The sequence below is a fragment of the Engystomops pustulosus genome, chromosome 11 (genome assembly GCF_040894005.1).
Source record: "Engystomops pustulosus chromosome 11, aEngPut4.maternal, whole genome shotgun sequence".
NCBI classification, from domain to species: domain Eukaryota; kingdom Metazoa; phylum Chordata; class Amphibia; order Anura; family Leptodactylidae; genus Engystomops; species Engystomops pustulosus.
Genome location: NC_092421.1, coordinates 26,801,259 through 26,813,477, shown reverse-complemented (window position 1 = coordinate 26,813,477; position 12,219 = coordinate 26,801,259). Strand labels below are relative to the sequence as shown.

General features: G+C 41.1%; 1 protein-coding gene across 12 annotated transcripts in view; it reads right to left on the bottom strand.

Annotated features, from left to right (window-relative positions):
* Nucleotides 1–641: 641 nt before the first annotated feature.
* Nucleotides 642–12,219, bottom strand: part of GBF1 (golgi brefeldin A resistant guanine nucleotide exchange factor 1) — a 117,600-nt gene continuing 106,022 nt past the window's right edge. For all 12 annotated transcript variants that reach the window (XM_072129936.1, XM_072129937.1, XM_072129935.1 and 9 more), the window contains 7 exons: nt 9,389–9,539; nt 9,131–9,261; nt 7,544–7,645; nt 5,860–5,973; nt 5,360–5,537; nt 4,872–5,009; nt 642–3,232 (listed from right to left, as the gene is read on the bottom strand). In XM_072129936.1, the coding sequence (XP_071986037.1) occupies nt 2,961–3,232; nt 4,872–5,009; nt 5,360–5,537; nt 5,860–5,973; nt 7,544–7,645; nt 9,131–9,261; nt 9,389–9,539 (1,086 nt within the window). In that variant the 3' untranslated portion in view covers nt 642–2,960. The remainder of the gene's footprint in view (nt 3,233–4,871; nt 5,010–5,359; nt 5,538–5,859; nt 5,974–7,543; nt 7,646–9,130; nt 9,262–9,388; nt 9,540–12,219) is intronic.

Here is a 12,219-nt window from a genome sequence, read left to right as displayed (position 1 = left end):
TGGTTAGCTGTGCTGACAATAAGCGGTTTGTTTCCTGCTGGTGTGCATTGGTCCGCTGTTGTTCTCTGATAGCATCCTGCTGGGCTGCAGTAGACTGCAACAAAGCCTTTAATACTTCCTCCATCTTTCAACGTCACCTTAGCACGTTGCCCGCATCCTCCACCACTTGTAAGAAATAGGTTAGGGATCGCCTTTGCTGGAGTCAAAGGTCACGCTTCTTTTTCCATCAATTCGAGGTAAACAGCAGCAGGTAGGTATAAGCTGACTCTGGGTCAGGTTTATTGTAGAAGATTGCAAGAAAAGAAACAAAAAACATTCACAAACAAAAATTCTCTCCTGTCCAGCATTGACTATACAAAGTACAGCCCTAACTAACAACTGGAGGGCTTCTCCCTGCCAGCTAACAAACACAGCAGTATTGTACCTTACTTGCATGTGGCTCTCACACGGACAGGCCCTGTGTCTCCAGGTAGAGAGAGGGAATTGCCCACCTGACTTTCCCTAAAAACCTTTCTTCTGAACACCTCATTAATTAGGCAGCGGGTGAGTCTCTGGACTGCTACTTCACATATGAGAGGAACCTTGGAGAAATATACCTCCCCTCCACAACCTGTCCTGCACAGGTATCACAGTACAGAAAATTACATTAAACATCTCATAACTTTATTACATCATAAAAAGTACAGTATAATCCTGTATCTTATGTACATCATTTGTGTTGTCTGTATATATTTACTTTTTATAACAATGGATTATAATATCATTCAGCCTTAGACTTCAGTGTGAGCAGCCATAGGACACAATATACGGAACATGTAGGACAGTGAAATAACGTGCAACTTTCTTCATTAGAGATACATGGAAAAGAAAAAGGGAAAAATGTGTATTTTGTAATTTTATTATTATTTTTTAAGTGTCATTATGAGGCCTTTTCCTTGATGAAGATGTCAAGACAATGGCATGAGAGATGTCAAGGTAAAATCTAAAAATGACACAGACAAACACACTAATAAACAGTTGAAAGCAATGTAAACTTTATCATATTTGCCGATCTATAATTCAAGGGATCACAAGCAAAACTATGGGTTAAAATAAAAAAATGTTTAAAAAATGGGGTGATGGAGAGGGGTAGTTTGGATGGGAGCAGGTTTATACTATGTAATTGGGGGACACTTTTTTTACTTACAGTTTAAAATACAATGACAACATTTAAAATAAAAGTTAAATGTCTGTCTGTGCAAACAGTCTGAATAATTTAGCGGTTTGCCATTTTAATTGCAGCGTTCCGGCACGTACATTTCAGTCAAAGTGTTTTCTACCCCTTGTAGTCCTCCATTTCATATAATAACAAGTCAATTCCCGAAGCTTTGCACCTACCAAAAGAAGTTAAAGGGGCATTCCAGGAATATGAACGTCTGATACAAAAATCCATGATGATATAAATAAATGAATATAACAAAACTCAATGTCATTAGTCCCAAAATGGAGTTTAAATAGTTTGATTTTATGATCTACAAAATTTTATGGCCTCTCTAATGTATGAGGAGTTATCACCAAGATGGCCGCCACTGGAAACTAAAAGTCCCAAGATCCTCCAGTTCTCAGTAACTCCTCCTCCTCACTCTTATGCTCTGCTCCCAGTGATGTTAGATCATCACCACAACACTGGCCATACTGGATGCAGTGCAACCAACCAACTACAGCCAAACATAGTGGTGATCACATGACCTGCCCAGGCAGGTGCAGGACATGTGATGTGGACATGTGACCAGCGGCCATCTTCTGTTCTGTGTCTGCTTCGCACGGACTGTGCGGAGGAAGTTAACGGACTGATTAAAGGGCCAGTAGCATTTTAATTCGTCATTACATTGTATGTCAACAGTTTTTTTTCTGCTAAGGGGAGCAAAATTTTAAATAACTAATTACATATTAGCTTATATTTTAAGGACCCATTTGTATATGAATTATGCTGATTTCTGGAATACCCCTTTAAACTACACCCAAAAGTAGCCGCTATGATAAAAAAAAACGTGTTAGGCTAGAAGCACATGAATGGTCGGCTATGAATCAGAGACTGTCTGACGGAACGACCACAGCATCATAATTTTCTATATGATACAAGGAGTCCCTTCTGCCCTGCTGTGATGAGGATTACAGTTCAGCACTGCTGTTCTGTGGGGAAGCAGGGAATCCTCGGACACCTATCATGTGCTTTTGGCCTGTACAATCAGCTGTACAAACAGGTGAGAACATTGCAGAATTTTATGGTAAGATGTAAGCCGCACAAGCTGGTGCCGCATGAGGCCGAGACCCCACCATATAGATTGCCCTCTGTGACTGACAAGTTTATGGCCATGCGTGTCTTTACCTTCTCCTCTGATGAAAGTAGTAAAATTAGAACCTGTTCATCCTTTAGGGATGTAGAAATGTATGTAAAAGCAAAGATCTAGACCAAGATTGGACAGATCACCGCAGACCATTTCATATAATAGAAAACACTAAAACTTGTGTACCTCTAACACACTACCCGAGCCCCTGAGAGCGGTCTAGCCCTGGTATAGACACTATGAAGGAAGAGCCAGGCCCCTGAACAACATGAGGACACACGAGTATATCCGAGGAGATGAGACTTTTCCAACATGTTTTATACAAGGAATGTCTAAGCACAAATGAGCGGATCCCTACAATGTAATGATACATATTACGCCATTCTTTTCTTTGTGTTATAAAAGGTCTTTACAGTGTACAGAGTTCATTAGAATCGCTCGATTGTGGGACTGATGATCAAGACGACACTGGAGAAAAATAGGGACAAGCTGCTTATTCTAGATTTCAGCCATTGTGATTGTGTCCTATCAATGTCCATTTACTTTAGAAGAATCAATATGTCTCTTAAATAAAAGTGGCAGTGGCGCCCCATGCCGTGGCCGCTGCACGCTGCATAGTTCATCACTGGAGGGTCAGTTGACTTCTGACACTGGTGATGGTTCAGCGGGTCGAGGAGTGGACAGGAGGGGTACAGGAGAGGTAGCCTCTATTAAAGCAGGATTAAGGATGATTGGCAGCGACATCGGAGGAACTCCCACCTGCAACGGGGAAGTCAAGGTGTGCAAGATGAGAGGAGACTGTGCCATAGGGGCAGGTACTTCTGTTACTGGACTCATCCTCAATGGAGTACAGGTAGGACTGGAACCTGGTACTGTAGTTAGTCCTGGGCCTGTAGAGTCCGAATCTGTGACAAACAGAATTCAAGTGGTTAGAAATATCCTTTATAATAGCAGTTATGAAATATAAGATTTAATAAGCAATTTGTTACAAAGCATCGGCACAGTACACAAGTTCTACTTTACATTATTTACATGAACAGTATGTGGTCTGTAATACCTTCCAAAAGTAAATCATTTTTCTTCCATGCTGCCAGTGTCCATGCTGCCAGTGCTACGATACATCAGTACAGATAGTTTATATCTGTATTCATTTATATGTAACATAGCAAGATTTCAATCTCCTGAACTATACACAATGGGGCACATTTACAAAGGGCTTTGCACCAGTTTCTGACTGACTTTGCATATTCTTTTAGGTGCAAACTGTCTGCACCACAATTGTGTCGCACACAACCTCTTTGTGGCGCAGCTGCATTAGGCATTATGAGACACAAAAGGGGGATCAGTCGGACCGTACAACGGATTTAAGTCTGTCGCACGCCCTATGTTAAAGGTGGACCACAAAAAAGTTGGTGAACTCTGTTGGGGCAGAGTCTCTGGTGCCCGTTCTTCATAAATCTGGTGCATCCTGCACTATACACGGGCAAACAGCCTGCACTGTTCTTAGTAAATGGGCCTCAATGTGTTACTTTATACCCAACTATTTGAGTGATCCAATGCATTCTGTTCAGTACACATATACTGTATATCACCCATATCTATCTTACATGTACAGGTGTTTGACCCAATCCTTTCTATGCCTCCCATTATTTCTGTAAACAACAGAATACATTACGGGTCATACTATTACACATACAAGCTGGTTATGTGGCTACACAAGATAATTCAACCATCGTCAACTGTGTGAGGCTGTGTTCACACTATGGGGGAATTTATCAGTGATTCTATGCTAGTTTCCGCATAGGAGCATTGTTATAATAGCAATTTCTTGCATGTGGGCATAGCCACAGGTAAAGTGGGAAGGCACAGGGTATGCCATTCATTCGCAGGCTTTTACGCAAAACCACACCAGGTAAGACCTGCCGACGGATATGTCAGGAGGCATACATGTCCCTTGATGTATCCCCAATGAGAGAGGACCTGGCCTTTATCATGCACCGGTACCCAAGTGCTGGCGTATGATACGTTCCCCCCAATGTTTTTATACCTGCTTGGATGTGCTTACAAACTAATTGTAAAGGCACCCCAATAAGCAAACTATGGTGAAAACGTATGTATGTCAAATACATTGCATCACAGGCTTATTGATGTAATTGAAGACAACAGTGGGGGGTGAGGGAGATAAAAAACAATCCAAAACTCCGTCCTGAACTCCGCACCTGCGCTTGGGAAAAGTTTCTTCCCCTTGTGATTGAATTCCACTTCTGAACACAATTCAAATGTAGCGCGTGATCACGGACTAAGGACACTGACATGGAGAATGGGAACACCCAGGGTTCAGTTTATTCATAATTGTGTAGGTGGAAGAACAGATCAATCCTCTCTAGGCAACAGATATGGTGAATGGAAATTCAGGGGGCTTTAACTAGAATGGTAAGAGGACATGAATGATGCATCTGCTATGGATTGTACTGTATACTGTGCAGACAATTTATAGTACTAGTAGTAAATGGTGAACAAATTAGTAGCCATATAAAACTTTACCAGAATGGACTTGCTCCGTTATCCTCTCGGGCTGTGCTGTCTGGGTCACAGGTTTTGACTCTGAGGCAACAGGAACTATAGTAGGGGCACATAGTGTTTTCTGAGGAACGGGTTCAGTTGTAGCTACATGAGGCGGATCTGAAAAAGAAAAATGAATATAGATTTACAGCAAAACAACAGTAATACTGTAATAGACTTTTTTGTACTATGCAAGCTTGCAATATTACCTATTTTAAGGAGGATATTAAAGAGATTATTTTTATAACTTTGAATCAAGTGCTAGAAAAAGTTTTCTATTTATCACCGTTCACAACTTTTTGTACTGCAGACATTGCAAACCCCATTAATACCACTACCGGCAGTGTAGAAGCCCATGATGATCGTTGGCGGGCCCGCTACTCCTCTTGGCCTCCTCATTTCATAGTGTAAAATTCAGTGAATCCATATAAATCACACATCTTACACTTCAATAAAGAGAATACAATTACCTTGTATTACTGTCTGTTTGAAAAGCTCCTCTCTAAGATGAGGTAGGAAGCAGTCTATCCTCTCCCATGTGATCTCCCATAGATCCGAATATCCAGTTCTGGAATCTGCACTGTGGAAAATTCCAGCCGTGTCCATTACTAGCAGCATATTCTTCAAGGATTCTGGTATCGCCTCCATCTGAAAATACAGTGGAGTTACAGACGTTCTTTATACACAGAATCTGTGGAGAAATTCCTTGCTATGCCGAGTTTAATGTTTTGTGTATCCTTTTCTCTTTGCACTGTCCAGTTCTGTAATTGTTTTCTTTTTTTTTTTAATTTTCTTATAACAATATACAAAAACCGTGCATATCAATAATTCACAAATAAAACAAATTCATTTGCAATACATAATAACATGTTCAACCTCCCAGGGACAGAAAATTGTCTTGGCACCAGAAACGTATATCTGCAAAAATAAGTTCTGACGCACAACATTAATTTATGAAATGAGAACGTACCAGTAAGTCACTGGAGCCGGCGTGCATGTACTTGTCCATAAAGTCTAATATTGTTAGCCACAGTGCTGCAAATGTAGAAAGAGACAGCAGCGGAGACAAATGCTGCAGGAAGACCTATGGAAGGAGAGGACACTGGTGATTCCAATGCAGAAATACAGGCAGTCCCCTACTTAAGAACACTCGACTTACATACGACCCCTAGTTACAAACGGACCACTGGATATTGGTAATTTATTGTACTTTAATCCTAGGCTACAATAATAAGCTTTAACAGTTATCACAGGTGTCTGTAATGAAGATTCATCATTAAACTGTGGTTCTTATGACAACATTTTTCAAATCCAATTGTCACAGAGACCAAAAAAGTTCTGGCTGGGATTTCAATGATAAAATATACAGTTCCGACTTGCATACAAATCCAATTTAAGAACAAACTTACAGACCTTATCTTGTATGTAACCCTGGGGACTGCCTGTAAAGCTCAATAATAATGGTGGGCAATTAGAGCCAAGACAGATGACTATGGCTGGTCCGTGAATCAGGGACCTGTAGTGGGACATCTTGCATCATATGTCACTATGATTCTTGGAGTCCCATCCTTAACACCCAGGGTTACCATAGCCACTGTAGCTTCACAGACTGTTACACTGCCCCCCCCCTCCTTCAGCCTTATGGAACCTCATTGCAGCAGAAGATGTTTCAGCACAGTACTCCTGCAGAACGGAGCAGCACTGGCAACCTCCTCCCCCCGAGCACTTGAGGCTCATTAGCATAACTTTAAACGTTGATTTTAGAAGGCAGGAGACCACGGATAACAAATAAAAGAAGATTATCCCAGTCCCAGTGCCTGGATCTATTAGTAAGTGCCCCTGGTTTATCATGCTGGATTTGGATGGTAGATTTCCTTCTTCACAATGCAGACATAAATCTATAGTGCATCATTCACTAAAGACAGGTTGCACAACGCATCGGAGGATGGAATTACGGCTATCTTGCATTTCTCAGGCAATTACCTACCAATTGAACATTTTGTTCTAACCACAAATAGAAGACAGAAGAAACAAGGAGCTTGGTGGTACTTGAATCCTTTTAAGATTGATGACATAAAGATTATTATATGTAATATATACACATTATGTTATCATTTCTGCTACATTAAAGGGGCTCCAAACTAAATGGAAAGGGGAATAAGGAACAGGCACAATGTCTACATCCATGGCTGCCACAACAAAGCCCCTTAAAGAGGTAATACAGAGAACATTTCAGGTAGTTCAGGTTCTAAAACCCATTTCAACGTGGTCTCCAAAAATTTCAGCCAATGTTTGAGGCTGTATCGGAGGAAAGGCTCAGTTTACTTTTTAGGAACCCCAGAAACAAGTACAATATGATGAACCTCTTTAAATGAATAAGTAAAATGTGTCAGCAGAGCCCACCACCAGCATGGATGTGGCTATATCTTTAGAAGACATAACAAAACATAGGCTTTATTGCATTTATATTATAATTTACAAGCAGTGATAACCCTGTAAAAGCAATGAAATATCCCAGATACAACTTCACTGTATTCAGATCTGACACCCAGTGACAGATTTTCAGTATAATCATGCTTTAAGCTCAGAGAAGTTTCACTGAATCTAAAAACTGCAAAAATAAATATATTCCAAGCGTTATTGGTAGAACATACTTTAGAAAGCAAGGTAGAGGCTCTCATTCGTGTCTCCTCCATGCCTCCCACATCAGCAGGGCTAATATTCTCTAAAAGTTTTGTTAACAGTGGAAACAGCACCTAATGGAGAAAATGGATAACAAAAACCAACATTGAAAACAACGGTATACATCCGGGCTTTGTGTAGTTACATTATTTTCAGTGACAGGATGTAAAATGCCCCTTTCTGCCTACACAGCTCTGCCATATCAACTATAAAAAACAAAGGAAACTTTTGAAGATATCAGATTTGATATCTAAACTGATCTGATACCCAATTACATTGCTGTTAACATTTGCGTGTACAAGTCGCAACGTGAACATAATACGTTAATGGCGCATTCACATTGTGTTAACATGTCAACAAAACACAAACACGTGTTAAAAGGAAATCACCGGGATCACCTAGAAAACAAACTTAAAAATAATTAGCAGCAATGGGGCTGGGGGACAAAATGTGCGGGGCTCAGGACTGCTAATTATGCACACCCTCGCCAACTCCCTCTCCCATGCTGGAAGAAGGAAGTGGAGTCACATAAGAGGCATGAATTCACGACTCTCACGTGATATCGCCTCGCTCGAGGTGGTGAAGGTGGGCATAATTAGCAGCCCGGAGTGCCAGACATCTTGTCCTGGCTATCTGTGATGCCAATTATGTTTGTTTTGAACCAATTATAGGTTGTGTCAAGCTAAGGGACAGACAGTGCTGGGACCAAGGTGAACAGGACCAGGGGGGTGAGTATTTGAAGACTTTTTTAGCGGTCGATTTCCTTTAACGCTGAGGCCCTTTTATGTTGAGGACTATATGGCCTTTTGATCACTTTTTTTTGAATTTTTTATATTTTTTAGAATGGAAAGTGTCATTTTCGACTTAAGGTGCTATTTTTTGTTATTGGGTTAAACACCGGGAATAACTGTTATTATAATTTGATAGATTGGACATTTTGAGATGCGGCAATACCTAACACATTTCAGATTTTTACAGTTTATTTAATATTTATATGACTTCTAAAGAAGGGGGGGGGGTTAGAATTTTTAGGTTTTTTTTGAAAATTTAATTTTTCAACTAAAAATAAATAAATAAATTAACTATTTATCAGATGCCCTAGGGTACTTTAACCCTAGGTTGTCTGATACTGCCATAGTACTGTATGGCAGTATATGGGGATTTTCCTCCTCATTCATTACAAAAGTGCAAGTTGCACATTGTAAAGCATGCGTTAAAACCAGGCAGCCTCGGTTCTATGTAAGAGTACGTAATAGTATGTCACATGTCAGTATGGGGTTAACATCGCATTTACATTGTGATTCATAAATGCAAATGTTATTAGGCAAATATCCACCACTCAGCTGTTGTTTCAAAACGCCACGTATGAACCCAGCCTGAAAGTTACCCCTCTCAACCACAAATCAAAAATGTAGGACTCTTATAGGCACAATAAAAAAAAATTCTGCCACTGTGTATATGTACACATAACTCTCATGGCTTACTTCTTGACCTGCAGTGGCCCTACACACACTCCCATTTCAGCATTTTATTGTATATCGGATTATAATTTTCTTCACCTTGTTAAAGCATGCTTCCCATTCAAGTGCATCCAAGGTCTGAAGATCATGGACCAACAGTGCTCTCTGTAGATAAGTGAGAGCTTGCATCCGGACCTGCCGCCTGGCATCACAACACAGCCATGCAATGCCTAGGGACGAAAAGAAAAACAGACTACATAATACTACACCCTCTGTACATCAAGGGAAGTGAGTAATAAGTACAATGATTTGCAAAAGCTACAATAATAATAGTACTAATAAATGGGGAGTACTCACCTTGTAGCAATGGGCACCAGCAGTTTGACCACAGTGTCCTGGAGTCTGCTGTGATTTTCTCTCCTGCAGTCTCTAGGTGGCGCTGTTCCTCTGCCCAAGAACTATAAATTGTGGCGGCCCTTGTGTGAAGCGTGTGCATCAGATCAAGAAGCTAAAACACAGGGATGTGAAGCAATAAATACATATAGTTCAGCATTTGTCATGTAGGGTCACCATTGGGTGTTCACATTCCAGCAAATTTTTAATTGTTTATTTATTGTATAACGAAAAGTTATACAGGAAGAATATAAGAAAATTGTAGCAATCCTTCACTGTTTTCTAAATCTCTGCTTGCTGTCATCCTATAGAAAGCTTCTGTTTACTTCCAGTCGATAGAATTCTGACCATGGTCACACAGGTGCACAACTCATTATATCACAGAGTTATCAGAGCTGTGCGCCTGTGCGACCATTCCAATGGAAATAAACAATTAGGCTTTCTATAAAATAACAGCAAGCAGAGATGTAGAAAACCAAAATGAATTGATACAGAAAGTATATCGGAAAAATGGATAACTTTTCATTATACAAACAAAACTATTTGCTGAAACGGGAACACCCCTTTAAAGGGGTATTCCGGGAATATGAACGTCTGACACAAAAACCCTTGATGATATAAATAAATGAATACAACAATACTCAATATCATTAGTCACAAAATGGAGCTAAAATAATATGATTTTATGATTTGCAAAATTTATGGCCTCTCTAAAGTAGGTGGAGTTATCACTAAGATGGCCGCCACTGGAAACTACAAGTTCCATGATCCTTTAGTTCTCAGTAACTCCTCCTCCCTCTTATGCTCTGCTCCCAGTGATGATGTGACAGGTTTTCTTGCTCTGTTACCATAGTAATGATGTGTAACTGCCATCACCACAACACTGACCACACAGGATGCACTGCAACCAACTGACTACAGCCAAACATAGTGGTGATCACATGACCCTGCCCAGGCAGGTACAGGACATGTGATGTGGACATGTGACCAGCGGCCATCTTCTTTTCTGCGACGGACCGCGCGGAGGAAATTAACGGACTGATTAAAGGGCCAGTAGCATTTTAATTCTTCATTACAGTCTATGTCACCAGCAATTTTTGCTAAGGGGAGCAAAATTTTAAATAACAACTAATTACACATTAGCTTATATTTTGAGTGCCCACTTGTATATGAATTATGCTGATTCCTGGAATACCCCTTTAATGATGTAGTGCAACATCTACAATGCATAATGCATTCAAGAATGCTTTTCCACACTCACACCGTCCATATTAGACATGGAAGACTTTATCTGGACTACAAGTGAAGATGCATGTGTAAGGAGATGCGGTCCACTATCTCACTCTTTTACCAGATTTTTGAGCCCACCAGAACATAAAAAAACATACACAGCTTCTACAATTATTTCTGCTATATGCAAAACGTCAAAACTATGCTATAAGTGAGAACCATGTACATGTTCCCATGTGCTTCCTAATGCAGGCCATGTCCTCCTCCACGTGAAGGAAGTATAAGAGTCACAGAACCAGGTCCAGAAGAGTAAAGCCCGCTTACATTGAAGACATAGTAAAATAATATTAAAAATAGTAAAATAGTCAGGAATCCTTCACCAAGGCACAAAGGTAAAAGTTTCAGAAACCCAGACATAGTCCACAGTAGATAGTACCACGTGCTTTATTTACCACCTTGAATGGGAACCTGGCAGCTATAAAGTTACAGATCAAATGAACAAATATAGTGTTGTCCGGAAGAGCCCCGCTTCATAGTATACCTAGACAAATTCCCTGGCCCGAGAGAACTATTAGTAATGTGAAATTAGCAGTTTGGTGCACTATAGGCACGGCCACCAGGTGCAGTGCGTGCTCACTGGATGGCTGCTCATCAGCGTGGTCGGCCAATAGAAACCGGACTATGCGCTGGCCGGATTTACAGGACCGACAACAGAGCATCATAGGCATATTTGACGCAAGGAGTCCCTTCTTTCCCCTGGAAACGCAGCACACAAAGTGAAAAAAGATGGCGTGGACCTAGCCCAACAGCATCAGATTTCAATAGATTATGGAGATCGGAGGTCCAAATTTATTGCAGGAGGAAATGCTAGGCAACACTGAAACCATAGGTATCCTCAGAATAGGTATAAGGATATACATTTTTTGGTATTCTAAGGCAGGAAAAGTGTCATGGGCAATGGGGATCTAAGTCTTAAAAGGTTGGTCGGACACATTGGGGCACATTTGCTTTCCCGGTCCCTGCGCGATCCCCGAGGTGCTTTGTCCGACGAGGATGAAGTCTTCTGCAATTCAATAAGATCGTGCGCCCGATATCCTGCATGTGTCGCTTCCCCGCAGAGGTCCCCCAGAATTCACCTTCTTCCGGGTGTATGTGAGTGCATGTCTTGCGACACAATTTGACTTGTTAAATCCCGCGCGTAGTCAGAATCAGTCGGATCGTCGCCCCTAACCCCCCCCCCCAATTGTGTCACGTGAAAGCCGGCGCGATTGTGACACAATCCTATCGTGTGCGACGCGATCTGCGACGGGAATGTGGCCGCGGGACCTTATTGAATAAGCCCCACTGGGGGCCATGTAGTGATGTTTTATTTGTCTAGACATCACAGACAGACACAGGCACAGGAGTGGCCATAGTTGGAATGAAAGGCTCAGCCATGTTTTTTTTTTTTCCCCTCTTTACTCAGTTCACCAGACATCTGCATTAAAGCCCCTTAAACTATCCCAAAAGAGAAGATGCTGTACTCAAAACACCAGTTCAGATCACAGAAAGACAGAAATCAGAGC